The sequence below is a fragment of the Leptodactylus fuscus genome, chromosome 2, assembly GCF_031893055.1.
Source record: "Leptodactylus fuscus isolate aLepFus1 chromosome 2, aLepFus1.hap2, whole genome shotgun sequence".
Classification (NCBI taxonomy): domain Eukaryota; kingdom Metazoa; phylum Chordata; class Amphibia; order Anura; family Leptodactylidae; genus Leptodactylus; species Leptodactylus fuscus.
Genome location: NC_134266.1, coordinates 88,775,775 through 88,793,682, shown reverse-complemented (window position 1 = coordinate 88,793,682; position 17,908 = coordinate 88,775,775). Strand labels below are relative to the sequence as shown.

General features: G+C 45.6%; 1 protein-coding gene across 1 annotated transcript in view; it reads left to right on the top strand.

The window, feature by feature from the left end:
- Positions 1-17,328, top strand: part of REN (renin) — a 38,584-nt gene extending 21,256 nt beyond the window's left edge. The window contains exon 8 of the mRNA XM_075264205.1: positions 17,167-17,328. Coding sequence (XP_075120306.1) covers positions 17,167-17,328 — 162 coding nt within the window. The remainder of the gene's footprint in view (positions 1-17,166) is intronic.
- Positions 17,329-17,908: the final 580 nt, after the last annotated feature.

The window sequence follows — 17,908 nt, the reverse complement described above, 5'->3', positions numbered from 1 at the left end:
GGATTTTGACTCTCCACCTTCCAAACCCCATAACTTTTTTATTTTTCTGTTCAAAGAGTCATATGGGGGCTTTGTTTGCGGGACAAATTGTACTTTTGTAATGGTACCATTTAATATTTCATACGATGTACTGGGGAGCTGGAAAAAAAATCAGAATGGGGTAGAATTGGAGAAAAACTGAGTTTGTGCGACTTTCTTACGGACTTTGTTTTTATGATGTTTACTATACAGCCAAAATGACTTGTTACCTGTATTATATCGGTGATTATGATTCCATGGATACCAATTCTTTTTCAAAAAATTTTTTTTACTTTGTGCAATGCAGTAGTGCCACCAATATTTAAAGACTTGACGTCCGTAATAATACATAATATTATGTATATATAAAAATACCTTTGTAACCACAAAGTGATGGAGCAGTACAGAGATAATCACCTTTTTATGAATATACTAATCAGTCTTCAAATGCATCGGGGGTGGGGCATCATTCACCAGATTAGCCTACAGACAACCATGATATAGTAATTGGCTGAAAATGTTAATTACAGCTACAAGGGAGACATTAGCACACATTCAAAGTTAGAAATGGAACATATGCAACTGTCTGTTGGCAAATCTAATAAATTACACCCACCCTCAATGCACTTGGAGGCAGAAAACAGTGAATACTCTGCATTGCTTCATTGTTTTCTGGCCAAGTTTCTGCTCCCATTAAAGACCTTTGCATGGCACAGTTATTTTTATTTTTTAACCCCTTCCCGACATCCACCGTAATAGTACGGCGCTGCCGGGAAGGACTTCCTGCAAACTGCCATAGTGCTACGGCGGCTGCATGGTGTGCACACAGAAACTGTGTGCGCATCATGCCCTGCGAGTGTCAGCCGTAACATACGGCTGACAATGGCCTGTAAGACCTGTGGTTGGAACCGGGTCCTATCGCGGGATTTAACCCCTGAAATGCCGGCGGTCAAACATGACCACCGGCATCTTAGGGGTTTCGGTACATAATGGTGCCGATCGGCTCCCCCTGAAACAGTTTTTTTTTTTTTTTTTTTGGGGGGGGGGGGCGATGTTGGTACTGGGCAGCCCGGGGTCTGATCTCCACGTACCTGGTTGATCCTGCCAAAATGGAAGCTGTAGCTGAGAGCTGAAGCTGAGAGCTTCCTGTACTTTGCAATACACGTGTATTGCAGCATACATGTAGTTAAGCAGTGATCAGAAGATCACTGCTTCAATCCCACATGGGGACAGAAAAAAAAGTGGTAAAAAAGTAAAAATAAAAAAGTTTAAATAGATTTAAAATAAATTAGAAATAAATAAATCCCCAAAAATCCCATTTTCCTATATAAAATGTTTTATTACGTAAAATAAAGAAAAATAGAAAAAAACATATTTGGTATCACCGCGTCCGTAGTAACCTGAACAGTAAAATGAAAACATTATTTAATAGCAACGCATTAAAAAATAATATAAACTAGGTATCACCGTAACCGTACCGACCCGCAGAATAAAGGTAACATGTTACTTATGCTGTACGCTGCACAGGAAAAAAATAAATGCTAAAAAGCAATGCTAGAATTGATGTTTCCTTTTATATCCCACCCAGAAAGAGTTAATAAAATGTAGTCAATAAGTTACAGGCACCCCAAAAAGGTGGCATTGAAAAGCACTTCTAATACCGCAAACACCAAGCCCTCATGTGGCCATATTGCCAGAAAATAAAAATCTAGCTTGTACAATGTGAAGACAAAAACCCCAAAAGTCGCCAAATCATTAGGACATAAGTGGCTGCGACTAGAAGGAAATGTATAAACTGTGCGAGCGATCTCAGAGGACAACCCATATTTAGAGCTTATGACAGATAATACGCCAGCGCTGACCCCCCAGAATGCCCCTCTCCCCCGTCTGTGTCAAGGAGCTAGTGGAAAAATAGAATGGGATTTGGTGTACCCAATTTACTCCACACAGCTTACATATTCACTTCGGGGTTACTAATGCTCACTACATCACTTGATAAATTCTTTGAGGGGTGCGTTTTTCAAAACGGGGTCACTTTCTAGAGGTTTCCACTGTTTTGACACCTCAAGGGCTTTGTAAATGTGACATGGTTCCTGAAACTGATCACAGCCAGACCTGTCCTCTAAAAGCTCCTTGGCGCACCTTCCCTTCTGTGTCTCGCTTTGCGTCCATATATTAGTTTACACCCACAAGTGGGGTACTATGGTAATCCAGAGAACTTGCATAACAAATTGTGAGATGCGTTTTCTCCTTTAACCCCTCGTAAATGTGCAAATTCTAGGGCTAAACGAAAATATTAGTAAAATAAAATAAAATTTGAAAATTTCACCTCCATTTTGTCTTAATTCCTGTTAAGCACTTATAGGGTTGAAATACTAGGTATATGTTGCTTTGGCTTATTTAAGGGGTGCAGTTTTGAAAATGGGGTAATTTATGGCGGGTTTTAATACAAGGGTCTTTCAAAACCCCTTCATAACTGGATTAGGCCCTTAAAAAATGGGTTTTAGAAATTTCTTGAACATTTTGAATATTGTTGTTTCACTTGTAAACCTTCTAATGTCCGTAAACAATAAAAGGGCGACTAAAGTTTTATGCCGACATAAAGCAGAGATCTGGGACATGAGATTTATGATATAATTTTGGCGGTCTGACTATCTGTATGCAATGCACATAATTTCAAACTTTATAAAATGCATATTTTTCAAAATTTCCACCAAATTTCCTATTTTTTCATAATTAAACACAAAACATATCAATCAGAATTTACCACAAACATGAAGTACAATGTGTTAAGAAAAAACAATCTCAAAATCACTTTGGTAAGTTAAAGTGTTCCAAAGTTATTGCCACATAAAGTGACACATGTCAGTTTAGAAAAATTGAGCTTGATCAGGAAGTCAAAAAGTGTCATCGGCGGGAAGGGGTTAATACCTTATTTTTTGTCAATTAACAAAATTAAGTAAATGAACTAAAGAGAAATGTATATTAAAGGGAATCTGTCAGGGTGATTTGGAACATTAAACCTCCCACAGGCATATCTCCCAACTTTTGAAGAACAGAAAGAGGGACAAAATGTGCGGCGCGCGCAGTGTATAATCTACCTACAGTCACCCGTACATTATAAGTCCCCACATTATAATGTTCCCTTCCTACTGCCCCACAGTATTAGGTCCCTCTCCTGGTGCCCCTGTTTAAACTGGTGGAAACTAGAGGGGACATGAAACTGGGCAGCTGGAGGGAGACATTAGCAGTGGGGGTAGTTGGAGGAGGACAATAAATTAATGGCAGATGAAGTGGGACATTAAACTGGGGGCAAGTAGAGGTAAACAGATCCAGCTACCTTCACGGTTTAATGCCCCCTCCAGTTGTCCCCAATTTAATGTCCCTCCAGTTTAAGTGCCCCTTCATCTTCCCCCAGTTTCATGTCCCCCTTCCATCTCTCCCCATTCTGCTTAAAAAAACATTCAGACAAAAGGGTTTCCGTTTTTTAAGTGGATTGGGTTTCTGTTTTTCAAGTCCGCAAGTGGACCCAAAGAAGAGAAACACAATCACAGGTGTGAAGGTAGTGTCCCTTGTACACCACATCCATACATCTAATTCCCCTACCTTTCACCTGCCTATACACATACTCCAATCCAAGGGGGCATTCACACGGAGTAAAGTTGCGCTGATTCTGCCATGATAACTCGCAGCAGAATCAGCGAATAAAGACTCCCATTGACTTCAATAGATTCCGTTTTCCACGCGGAACACATTGAAATCAATGGGATTCTTTTTATCAGCGCTCATTCTGCCGTGAGTTATCATGGCAGAATCAGCAGCACTTAACTCTATGTGAATACCCCCTAATTTCCACATCCCCGCACAGTACACTTGTAAAGCTTCACTTTTTTCCTTTAGTCACTTCCCAATATGCAGTCTCATGTAAAAATCTTTACCCCTCTGCATGCAGTCCCATGTGCAAGTGTACCTAGAAGAATTGATGCCTCTGTAGAGACAAAGGGTGGTAACACCAAATATTGATGTTCCCTTTAACTAATGTGTTAATTAACAAAATGAACTATTAATACGTCTGTTTTTGAAAACATTTTTACTTCAAGGCCGGAGCTCCACATAAAGGCCATGGAAAAAAATGTGGCATTTTACAGTCACTGAAAGGTGGATGGAAGACTAGTGAATCTCGTCCACACCATATGAAAAAATATGCGCTGTGGACAAGCTGCGATTTGCAAAGCCGTTGTGGTTTTGGAAATCGCAGCAGGCCAGTTATTCCCTATTGGTATAACTGAAGCAGAAAGTGATGTGGGAAAAACTGTGATGCGTTGCGGGTGCGGTTTTTCCCGCAGTGCTTTTTTGCTGCGGTCTGCTACATGGAGCCTTAACCTTAAACAGTTTTTCCGCACCTGCGTAAAAATTTGCTACCATGATCAAGCAAGCGATCACCCGTTGAAACTACAAACACTTGTTCCCCAGGTGATTGGTGACACCATTAGGAAGGCTGATTATTGGGAACAAGCATTTGCTCCCAATAATTGCCTGTTCAATCACTTTGTCTAATAGGGCGACAACTTGATAGTGAGTGTACAACAGAAAAGAAGTTCCCTATCATATTTTCTGCATCAGAATTTCCCTTGTTGAATGAAATCCAGGATTATCAGGGAAAAACAAGTTTACAAATGTATAGGCAGACGCCTGTAACCAAGCCTAAATAGGTAAACTCTAGAGGCAGCCATTTTGACTTCATTTTCCTTATATGAGCTCAGTTTCTGTTCAGAACAACTTGAAATTCAGCAGCAGCTCTTTTACTGTATTAGATAAGGACATACAATGCAGCGTATAACAGCAAGTGAACCACTAAAGCAGAGCTACACGTACATGTTACAGGTGGACAGTTGCTTAGCAGCATTAAAACATGAACTACAGTAAGGGTAATGGCTCACAAAGCTGTCAACATCCTAATGGCCGAATAATGGTACAGGTAATACCAGTTTTACTTGTAACATACGGTAATTTGGCTCATTATGGTTAGGTGTGGTTTTGAGGGCATGCAGGTACAGTATGGCGGTTGCTATGAGAGCCATCACTTAGGGCCTGTTGTATTGTCCAATTATCGGGAACAGCAGTCACAGAAAAACCACTTTAAAATTCCTCCCAATTGGTCAACACTTGTATGCGGTATAAAAGGGGAAAGATTAATGGCTGCACATTGCCTTGAGTAAGGAGAGATTGACAATTATGCTGGGGTTTTGGGGTTCTGGCAGTGTAATACCAAATGTACTTGTAACACATCAAACATGGCACTAACATTATCAGTATCATTACTACCTTTACAAGTGGGAAAAATCTACAAATATCCTACAGGCAGCAATAGTAATCTATTTAATTATTATTATTGCCTTACAGGCAACCTATACAACGCACCACAGGACCAAGGGTGCCCAATATTTATTCATACTATTTACTACTAGAGATTAGAGATGAGCGAACAGTGTTCTATCGAACTCATGTTCGATCGGATATTAGGCTGTTCGGCATGTTCGAATCGAATCGAACACCGCGTGGTAAAGTGCGCCATTACTCGATTCCCCTCCCACCTTCCCTGGCGCCTTTTTTGCTCCAATAACAGCGCAGGGTAGGTGGGACAGGAACTACGACACCGGTGACGTTGAAAAAAGTAGGCAAAACCCATTGGCTGCCGAAAACATGTGACCTCTAATTTAAAAGAACAGCGCCGCCCAGCTTCGCGTCATTCTGAGCTTGCAATTCAACGAGGACGGAGGTTTCCGTCCAGTTAGCTAGGGGTTAGATTCTGGGTAGGCAGGGACAGGCTAGATAGGAAGGAGAAGACAACCACAACAGCTCTTGTAAGAGCTAAATTCCAGGGAGAAGCTTGTCAGTGTAACGTGGCACTGACGGGCTCAATCGCCGCAACCCAGCTTTCCCAGGATCCTGAATGGAATACACTGTCAGTGTATTCCCGTATACCCGATATATACCCCCGATACCCGTTCCAACGGTGTGCCCCCCCACCTTCACCCCAGAAATACCCTGCAAGTCCCCTAGCAATAGGATTGGGGCTATATACACCCACTATTTTTGCTACTGCCATATGGTGCCATTGTCTCACTGGGAATTCAAAGAATATATTGGGCTTACATATAACTTCAATTCCAGGGAGAAGCTTGTCAGTGTAATGTGGCACTGACGGGCTCAATCGCCGCAACCCAGCTTTCCCAGGATCCTGAATGGAACACACTGACAGTGTATTCCCGTATACCCCATATATACACCCCAAATCCCCGTTCCAACGGTGTGCCCCCCCACCTTCACCTCAGAAATACCCTGCAAGTCCCCTAGCAATAGAATTGGGGCTATATACACCCACAATTTTTGCTACTGGTATATAGTGCCATTGTCTGACTGGGAATTCAAAGAATATATTGGGGTGACGTGCACCCACAATTTTTGCTACTGCTATACAGTGCCATTGTCTCACTGGGAATTCAAAGAATATATTGGGGTTATGTGCACCCACAATTTTTACTACTGGTATACAGTGCCATTGTCTGACTGGGAATTCAAAGAATATATGGGGGTTACGTGCACCCACAATTTTTGCTACTGCTATACAGTTCCATTGTCTCACTGGGAATTCAAAGAATATATGGGGGTTATGTGCACCCACAATTTTTAATACTGGTATACAGTGCCATTGTCTGACTGGGAATTCAAAGAATATATGGGGGTTATGTGCACCCACAATTTTTACTACTGGTATATAGTGCCATTGTCTGACTGGGAATTCAAAGAATATATTGGGGTTATGTGCACCCACAATTTTTACTACTGGTATACAGTGCCATTGTCTGACTGGGAATTCAAAGAATATATGGGGGTTATGTGCACCCACAATTTTTACTACTGGTATACAGTGCCATTGTCTCACTGAGAATTCAAAGAATATATTGGGGTTATGTGCACCCACAATTTTTACTACTGGTATACAGTGCCATTGTCTGACTGGGAATTCAAAGAATATATTGGGGTTATGTGCACCCACAATTATTGCTACTGCTATACAGTGCCATTGTCTGACTGGGAATTCAAAGAATATATTGGGGTTATGTGCACCCACAATTTTTGCTACTGCTATACAGTGCCATTGTCTGACTGGGAATTCAAAGAATATATGGGGGTTATGTGCACCCACAATTTTTAATACTGGTATACAGTGCCATTGTCTCACTGGGAATTCAAAGAATATATTGGGGTTATGTGCACCCACAATTTTTACTACTGGTATACAGTGCCATTGTCTGACTGGGAATTCAAAGAATATATGGGGGTTATGTGCACCCACAATTTTTAATACTGGTATACAGTGCCATTGTCTGACTGGGAATTCAAAGAATATATTGGGGTTATGTGCACCCACAATTTTTACTACTGGTATACAGTGCCATTGTCTGACTGGGAATTCAAAGAATATATGGGGGTTACGTGCACCCACAATTTTTGCTACTGCTATACAGTTCCATTGTCTCACTGGGAATTCAAAGAATATATGGGGGTTATGTGCACCCACAATTTTTAATACTGGTATACAGTGCCATTGTCTGACTGGGAATTCAAAGAATATATGGGGGTTATGTGCACCCACAATTTTTACTACTGGTATATAGTGCCATTGTCTGACTGGGAATTCAAAGAATATATTGGGGTTATGTGCACCCACAATTTTTACTACTGGTATACAGTGCCATTGTCTGACTGGGAATTCAAAGAATATATGGGGGTTATGTGCACCCACAATTTTTAATACTGGTATACAGTGCCATTGTCTCACTGGGAATTCAAAGAATATATTGGGGTTATGTGCACCCACAATTTTTACTACTGGTATACAGTGCCATTGTCTGACTGGGAATTCAAAGAATATATTGGGGTTATGTGCACCCACAATTTTTAATACTGGTATACAGTGCCATTGTCTGACTGGGAATTCAAAGAATATATTGGGGTTATGTGCACCCACAATTTTTACTACTGGTATATAGTGCCATTGTCTGACTGGGAATTCAAAGAATATATTGGGGTTACGTGCACCCACAATTTTTACTACTGGTATACAGTGCCATTGTCTGACTGGGAATTCAAAGAATATATGGGGGTTATGTGCACCCACAATTTTTACTACTGGTATACAGTGCCATTGTCTGACTGGGAATTCAAAGAATATATGGGGGTTATGTGCACCCACAATTTTTAATACTGGTATACAGTGCCATTGTCTCACTGGGAATTCCACAAATAATTTGGGGATTCATTCACCCTACATCTCAGGCTCTTGCCATATTCACCCAGGTTGTCAGTGCTGCACCAGCTCGTTCCCAGACAGCTCGTCCCGAAAAACACGTTACCTATATAGAGGATTTGGACAATGAAGACAACATGTTCTAAATCTAATGTCTGCACCTTCTCCAGAATTAAAATAAAGGCAGCGTTTAACTTTCAAATAGCACTGCACAAAGGAAGAGCTTATCAGCTTGTCTCATGACATGCTACTGAAAAGTTTCATTTGTGTATCTTAATGTAAATATAGTTGTATAAGCTTTTTGGGTTTTAGGCACTGCCAAGTTATTTATTACCACCCGCTCCCTTATAATGATGATGACGCCAAAGTCACTGTGGGTGTTCAGAGCTCACAGCTTTGGGTGACATTTGTCTTGCTCTCTGTCGGTACCAGCTGTCTTTTTGGATACCGTAAAGTTATGTTGACTTTATTAACAGCTATAGAAACTTTAGCCAGGTTGTGACGGTGTGTAACCCTAACAACACTAAGTGGGATACACATTAATAGTCAGTCTATGTACGCTAAACGTATCACTGAAGTAATTTTTTTTCCCTCTCCCCTAATATAAGAAAGGAACAGACATTAGACCTAGACCGGGGTTCGAGGCTTGAAAAAATCCAGTATTATTTGTTCTTCATGATGTGAAATATGTGTTGAAAAGCAACCCAAGATGAAGTCAGCCATGTGTGCCAGTGTGTTACTTGGCATGCCTTTGCTGGCCCCAACTGTAAGGGTCACTCTCCATTTCCTCCATTTTCCACTCCCCTTCACACCATTTGTGGTGAAGCAATGGGATGCACTGAAGTGCACCCTCTAGCCTCGTGTGGGATAGGGACATCAGATGCCACTCCAACCCCCTCGTCTTCCTCCGCCAGCCAACGGTGCGAAGATGAGAGGAGTGTGCTCTGAATGTTTTCTGCCTAGCAGAGGCTAGTTCTCACTTACGAAAATGGCCCCACTTTGACCTGTATATCAGGCACAATGGTGTAGGTTTCAAAGAAACATGGCACCAACAAGTTGGAAAACGTGGGCCATGCGTGGACCGTGTTTGAGTCTGGCAAGCTCCAGATCTGCTACCAGGTTCCAGCCATTATCACAGGCGCAAAAATGCCAGGCCCCAGGTGTAGCAGGGAAAAAAAAATGCCATCTCAGCCAGGATGGCATCCCTGACCTCGGAGGCACTGTGCTGTCTGTCCCCCAAGCTGATCAGTTTCAGCACGGCCTGCTGACATCTCCCCATGCCAGTGTTACAGTGTTTTCCGCTAGTAGCTGGGGTGGAGGTTGCAGCTTCGTAGGGTTTCAGTCTACTCCTGCCATGAATTTTGGCCTGGGAGAGGAGATAGGCCACCCCAGTTTGCACCCGGGGAACAGACTCCACCACATTCACCCTGCCTGTCATTAAAGATAAGCACTGCAGCATCCCTGACCACAGGCGCTTGTCCATGTGTCGGTGGTCAAGTGGACCTTGCAGCAAAGCGCAGAGCTCTGGGCCCGACTGATGTTATGGGACACATGCAGGCGCAAGGCAGAGACAGCACACCAAGAGAAGTAGTAACGGCTAGGCCCAGCATAGGGAGGTGCCCCAGCTGCCATCTGCTGACGGAAGGCCTGGGTCTCCAGAAGCATAAACAAACACCAACATCTCCAGGGCCAGCAGTTTATCGATGAGGCTGTTACAGGCTTGGGCATGGGGGTGGGTTGTATTGTACTTCTGCCTGCAATGAAAAGCTTGGGAAATGTGGAGTGGCTGGGAAGAGGCGCATGATGGTGCAGGCCAAAAGGGCGCATGAGGGTGAACTCCCCAATGTGTCAGAGATAGGTGTGTAGGTGTCCTTGCATCATATACTTGCACCATATTTGGCTTTGGAAGTTAATTTTGTGCCAAAAAGTGGTTAAGACAGCGATCCCTCAGCTACTCCCGTTACACTGTCTATTGAAGTTACCATCTGTGGAAGTGGACCACCATTTCTAAGATCCCAAAGGAAGCAGGCAAGAGATGTGCAGTTCAGAAAAAAAGATGAGAAAATAAGTTTAGGCAGTAGAGCACAGAGGGATCGGAGAGGACAGAGCTGGTGTCGGCCAGGTATTCCCACAACATGCGCCTATACTTGTCCCTCCTGGTGACACTAGGCCCCTGAGTGGCAGTAATTTGTCCAGGGGGGCCATTAACGTGTTCCAGACCTAGGAATAAGTCTTCCAACAGGGTAGAGTTTTGCATGCCTTTGCTTCTACCCACTGTTTTTGCTGCTTAGCTTCCCTCCACATCTACTCTGCTTTCACCCCTAAACATCACCCCAGTTTATGCCTTTGCTTCTACCCAGGTTTTTTGTTGATTTAGCTTCCCTCTACATCTACACTGCTTTAGCCCCTAGACATCACCCCTGTCCATGTGGGGTCGGTGGCCTCGTCATCCACCAACTCCTCTTCCAATTGCGCACTGCCCCCTTACTGCAAACCGCACATGACCACAGCTTGCCTTGATGGCAACTGTGTCTCATGATCCCCACTTAGGTCCAGACAAGTCGGTGGCGGGTCCAAAACCCCAAAATTGGAAGGAAATGGCAGATGCTGCAGTATTTCTAACACCTGTTCCTGGTGCTCGGGCCTGGTCTGTGTTGTACCCTGCACCCTGCTTAACGCATCTGCCATATCCGAAGTTGTGCTGAGCGCATGCTAATGTTTCGTGTCCAGTGCAATGGATGGGATGGGATTTCACATAAGTCTGCCACCCATGGCCACTCATGGTTGAGCAACTGAGGGAGTTGACTTTGACGAACCCGAGGGTTTTGGAGTTGGAACTACATCAAAGGTCTGTGCTGCTCACACACTCTGCTCAACACATGATATGTTTAGTGCCAGCAGTGTGGAGACGTCGCACAACAGCCGTTGTTCCGCACATTCCGTACAGGCATTGTAGGAGTGCATAGAGGCTAGCAGCGGCAACTATACACTTTAAAAACTATCCGCACAAGCGCCACACTTTCACCAGTAGCTCAGGAACATTGGGGTACCTTTTTCAAAAGATTAGCAGCAATGAGTTAAAAACGTGGCCCAGGCATGGAATATGTTGCAGGCTGCCAAGCTACAGAGCCAATCCCAGGTTACGGCCATTATCACACATGACAACATGCCTGGGCCCAGGTGCAGTGGCAAAAACCACATTGCCGTCTCATCGAGGATGGCATGACTCACTTTGTAGGCAGTGTGCTGTCTGGCCCCCAAGCTGATGAGCTTCAGCACGGCCCGCTGACGTCTCCCCACACCAGTGTTGCAGCGTTTCCAGCTCGTAGCTGGGGTCAATTTAACAGCGGAGGAGGGTGGTGTTTCAGCCCTCCTCCCAGGAATGTTGTGTGGGGAGACAAGTCAGGCCACCACATTTTGCGACCCGGTCCACGCCTCAACTACATTCAACCACTGTGCCCAAATTGAAAGGTAGCGTCCCTGTCCGCATGCACTTGTCCATTCGTAACTGGTCACATGGAACTTTAGGGCTAAGCGCTGAATTTAGGGACCGCCTCATGTTTGGGGGAAAGTGCTGGTGTGGACGGCACAGTGCGGTGGCGCAGTAGACACTCTGCCCAAAAAGGGCAGAGTGTCCCCCAGCCGGGATTCCAACATCTCCTGGGCCAGATTTCTTGAGATGAGGCCGTTGAAGCCTTGGGCATGTGGGTGGGTTGCGCTGTACTTTAGCATGAAATGAAAGGCTTGGGAGATGGGTAGTTGCTGGGAAGAGGCGCATGATGGCGCGGGCAAAAGGAGAAATGGCAGGAAAAGGTGAGGATAAGGGTGAACTCCCCAAAGTGTCAGAGGCAGATGTGGAGGTGTCCTGGCTCCTGGCCTGGACTGCAGCGCCAGCCCTGTCAACAGTGGAAGAGGCAGTGGCCGCCAGGCCAAACGACGATTATCCTGCGCTTGCTCTCACCCACTGAGCCCAGGGCTTGCCTTCCAAATGATGGCACCCGCAAGAGGTGGTGAGATTCCTCTCCGCAGATCTCCAAACCATCTTGGACTTGCAAATTGCACTAAATTTGTCATGTAACTGACATGTATATGATGAGTCTATCCATTGTCTGTTCATTTTGGTGAAAGTCAGCCTGTCAGCTGACAGACAGCTGTGCTTGTCAGTGATGATGTCACCGGCTGCTTGTACCCCCAGTTTTTGCTGCTTAGCTTGCCTCCACATCCACACTGCTTTTGCCCCTACACATCACCCCTATCCATGCCTGTGCCTCTAGCCATAAGTCTGCCACCCATGGAAACTCATGGTGCAGAAAGTGAGGGAGCTGACTCTGAGGAACCCTTGGGTTTTGTAGCTGGTACTCCATCAAAGGTCTCTGCTGCTCACACACCCTGCTGAACATACGGTATCTAGGGTTAGAGCGTGTGGTGACCTCGCACAACAGTAGGTGCTTCAGGCAGATGTAGGCCTTGCTGGAGTGTACTGCGGCTAGCTCCAGGTACTGTAGACTTGGGAAAGTGGGTGTCCAAGTGCCGCACTTTCACCCTTAGCTCAGCTAATTTGGGGTATGTTTTTAAAAATCATTGCACCACTACATTGAACATGTGGGCCAGGCATGGAACGTGTTGGAGGCTGGCAAGCTCCAGAGCCCTCCAACAAGCTAAAAAACCTGGCCCCAGGGGCAGCGGGGATAAACAAATTGCCATCTCATCCAGGATGGCATCCCTGACCTCAGAGGCAGTGTGCTGTCCGTCTCCCAAGCTGATGAGCTTCAGCCCAGCCTGCTGACGTCTCCCCACACCAGTGTTGCAGCGTTTTCAGCTCGTAGCTGGGGTCAATCTAACAGCGGAGGAGGAGGAGGGTGGTGTTTCAGCCCTCCTCCCAGGAATGTTTTGTGGGGAAACAAGTCAGGAAAATTCTTGAAACGGGAGAGTTTTGCATCTTTGCCCTTGCTGCCTATGGACATCCCTTTGTCTCTAGCCACCATTTTCCCTGCTTTGCTTGCCTCCACATCCACACTGCTTTTGCCCCTAGACATCACCCCAGTCCATGCCTTAGCTTGTACCCCCAGTTTTTCCTGCTTAGCTTGCCTCCACATCCACACTGCTTTTGCCCCTAGACATCATCCCTATCCATGCCTCTTCCCCTAGCCATAACTCTGCCACCCCTGGAAACTCATGGTGCAGAAACTTTGGTTGCTGACTTTGAGGAACCCTTGGGTTTTGTAGATGGAACTCCATCAAAGGTCTGTGCAGCTCACACACCCTGCTCAAGATATGGTATTGTAGGGTTTCAGCGTGTGTGAATGACGGACAACAGCCTGTGTTTGGACAGATGTAGGCCTTGCTAGAGTGTTTTTAGGCTAGCAGCGACTCCTGTGCACTTGCAAAAGTGGGCGCACAAGCGCCGCATTTTCAACAGTAGCTTCGGTACATTTGGGTATGTTTTTAAAAAACTTTGCACCACTAGGTTAGACGTGGGCCAAACATGGAACGTGTTGGAGGCTGGCAAGCTCCAGAGCCGCTACCAGGTTCCAGCCATTATCACAGGCGTAAAAATGCCAGGCCCCAGGTGTAGCAGGGAAAAAAAAATGCCATCTCAGCCAGGATGGCATCCCTGACCTCGGAGGCACTGTGCTGTCTGTCCCCCAAGCTGATGAGCTTCAGCACCGCCTGCTGACGTCTCCCCACACCAGTGTTTTAGCGTTTGCCGCTAGTAGCTGTGGTGGAGGTTGCAGCGTCGTAGGGTTTCAGTCTACTCCTGCCATGAATTTTGGCCTGGGAGAGGAGATAGGCCACCCCAGTTTGCACCCGGGGAACAGACTCCACCACATTCACCCTGCCTGTCATTAAAGATAAGCACTGCAGCATCCCTGACCACAGGCGCTTGTCCAAGTGTCGGTGGTCAAGTGGACCTTGCAGCAAAGTGCGGAACTAAGGGCCCACCTGATGTTGAGTGACACGTGCTGGTGCAAGGCGGGGACGCCACACCGGGAGAAGTTGAGACGGCTAGGGACGGCATAGTGAGGTGCCACAGTTGCCATCAGGTCCGGGAAGGCGGGAGTTTCAACAAGCCGGAACGCCAACCTCTCCTGGGCCAGCAGTTTAGCGATGTTGGCGTTCTAGGCTTGCGTGGGTGGGTGGTTAGCGGTGTATTTCTGCCGGCGCTCCAATGTCTGAGAGATGGTGGGTTGTTGTAAAGAAGCACCTGATGGTGCCTTTGATGGTGCAGGAGAAGGAGATAAGACAGAAACAGGGGAGGATGAGGGAGAAGTCAACAAAGTGGCGGAGGCAGATGAAGTGATGTCCTGGCTCGTCCTCTGGAGTGCATCGCCAGCACTGTGAGCAGAGGCAGTGGCATGAACGGCGGGCGACGTTTGTCCTGCCGTTGCTGCCTGCCACTCATTCCATTGCTTGGATTCCAAATGACGGTGCATTGAAGTGGTGGACAGGTTGCTCTTCTCAGGGCCCCTACTCGATTTCGAGAGGCAAATTGTGTAGACGACACTATATCTGTCCTCGGCGCATTCCTTGAAAAAACTCTACACCTTCAAGAAACGTGCCCTCGATGGGGGAGTTTTTCTGGGCTGGGTACAAAAGGGAACATCTTCGGACATTCCGGGTCTGGCCTGGCTTCGGCAAAGCAGCTGACCTCTGCCTCTGGACATGTCTCTGCCTCTAGCTACCCTTTTTGGTGCTGCACCTGCCTCAACATCCACACTACTTTCCCAGCTTGACATCTGCCTTGTCCAGGTGGGGTCGGTGTCCTCGTCGTCCACCACCTCCTCTTCCAACTCCTGTCTCGCCTCCTCCTCCTGCACAATGCGCATGTCAACTGGCTGCCCTGACAGCAACTGCGTCTCATCGTCGTCGATGAGGGTGGGTTGCTGGTCATCCGCCACCAAATCGACCGGAGATGGAATGGAGGAGACTCTAGTGTTTGAGCATCTGGACACAGATACTCGTCTGTTAGGTCCGTGGAATCGCGAAATGGAGGGGCAGGTTGCGGTACAGTCAAAGGAAGGGAGAACAGCTCTGGGGAGCAGGGACAGTTGGGGTTATTGTTCTGGGAAGATTGGGAATTTTGGGTGGAAGGAGGACAAGACTGTTGGGTAAGAGGAGGTAGAGGCTGCCTGGCTGGTGGACAATGTGCTTTAAGCGTTATCCGACAGCCATTGCAAGACCTGTTCCTGGTTCTCGGGCCTACTAATCTTTGTACCATTCAGCCTAGTTAATGTGGAACTTTTGTGCAAAGCGCAGAACTTAGGGCCTGCCTGATGTTAAGGGACACACGCTGGTACAAGGCTCAACTCACCCTAAGTGCCAAAAACACTGCTGGTGCAAGGCTCTACTCATGCCAAGGGCCTCAATCTCTGCTGGTAGCTCAGCTTAAGGTCATGTAACTTTGTTTGGAAGGGCTCATGTTAAGGGCTAGAAAAGTGAATTTTGGAAGGTCTTACCACATCACACACACACACACACACACACACACTCAAAATGACAGTTAAGGGTGAGGGCTTTTGGAATTCCCATTGCCTATTCCATTTGTGGTTGTCATGGGGAACGTGATTTAAAGGGGTGGTTGTTACTGTTTGTTGAGCTTAAATTGGGGTTTGTGTCCATCCATTTGGGGAGTAAAGAAGGTTTCCAGGTATTTTCCCACTTTAATAGAGGTTTTTTTGAATGTGGAAAGTGTGTAGTTGTTAGGCAGTGATGTTGGGGTAATAGAGGGTCTTTGGTGTGTTAGATGCCCCCAGACATGCTTCCCCTGCTGTCCCAGTGTCATTCCAGAGGTGTTGGCATCATTTCCTGGGGTGTCATAGTGGACTTGGTGACCCTCCAGACACGGATTTGGGTTTCCCCCTTAACGAGTATCTGTTCCCCATAGACTATAATGGGGTTCGAAACCCATTCGAACACACGAACATTGAGCGGCTGTTCGAATCGAATTTCGAACCTCGAACATTTTAGTGTTCGCTCATCTCTACTAGAGATGAGCGAGTAGTATTCAAAACGGCAGTTTCGAATAGCACGCACCCATAGGAATGAATGGAGCTGGCCGGCACGCAGACGGGGCCGGCGTCCTGCCACTTGACCACTTGCGTGCCAGCTGCATCCATTCATTCCTATGGGTGCGTGCTATTCGAAACTGCCGTTTCGAATACTACTCGCTCATCTCTATTTACTACCTATTCTTTGCATGGGAGAGAGTTGGTTGGTGACCTGATTTCCTCCTCCCCTGCCTACCGGGCCTGTGGAGTTGGCAGGCCAACCGCCGACTCCTCTATTTTTCCACACCAGACTCCAGCTCCTACAAAAATGGCTGACAGCCATAGCAAGACCGAAGCGGCAAAGCTCCTCAATTTCATTAAAAAGCATATTGACTTCCTATGAAAGTAAAGATGCAACTAATTAATATGCATCTAAATGATTATAAAATATTAAGTCATATTCATAATTTTATTTTGAAACCAGAGTTAAAGTTGGTAACTTGTTTCCAATTCCAAAACTAGTCCCAATCTGACTCCACAGTCCTGTTGCTTTCAATGCTGCAGAGCCCTGGGAAAATGTGAGCTGGTCTCCCTCCCTATGGGTCCCTATAGCAGCTATAAGGGCTACATATACAGCATGTCCTTGCATTGCAGCAGCATTATACTGAGCGAATAAAGGCTGCAGTAAGTTGTTCCTGCACTAGACTGGCACCTTCTATACGGCAACAACAAAGATGGTGTTAATGTTAAATGAAGTATAATAAGTGACTAAATCAATGAATTAAACAGCAATGTAGCAGTAAAGAAGGTTCTCTACATCTACTCTCTATCTTTTCTCTGTTACAGCAACTACATTTTGGAGAAGAAGTCTGCTATGCTGCATTCTCTGGCCTGGATATCCCTCCCCCAACAGGACCTCTTTGGATTTTGGGAGCTACATTCATAGGACAGTATTATACTGAATTCGATCGCCGCAATAATCGTATTGGATTTGCTGCGTCTCTCTGAAAGCACTTTATTATTATTTTTTTTATTTCACTATTATACTGTAGCCACACAGAATGTTTAAGCTCATTTAAGCTTGTAGTTCAATATTGAAATGATCTTTTTGTAATATTTATTTTGATATTCATTATATTGTGTGTATTGTGTCTATCCAGTATTAGGAGGAGAAATATTGGGAAAAAGCTGCAGAACTGAAGGAAGAGAGTAGAAACTGACACAGCATGTACCCCAGGATGCAAGAGGGGCTCCAAAAAGCTATTCTTCCTTGGCAAGCTTGTCATATACAAAGTTAGGACAGCATCAACTAATATTCTTTCTATGCTAAGAAGGCGGTCCTATCCGTGATTGACAGCTCTCTCTTTATTCACAGTCATATAGGGGATATTATCGGTCATTGATAGGACCGCCTCCTTGACTTCTTAGCAGTAAAAGAGCAGAGATTCAGAGGGAAATTGACAGGTTATAATAATTCTTTTTATTATTAGGCATATTCCGAATGATTCCTTGACTTGCCCATGAGTTGGAAATTAGTGAAATCAGTTCTACCCTATAGGCTGCTATCACACAGTCAGTTATTCAGTGC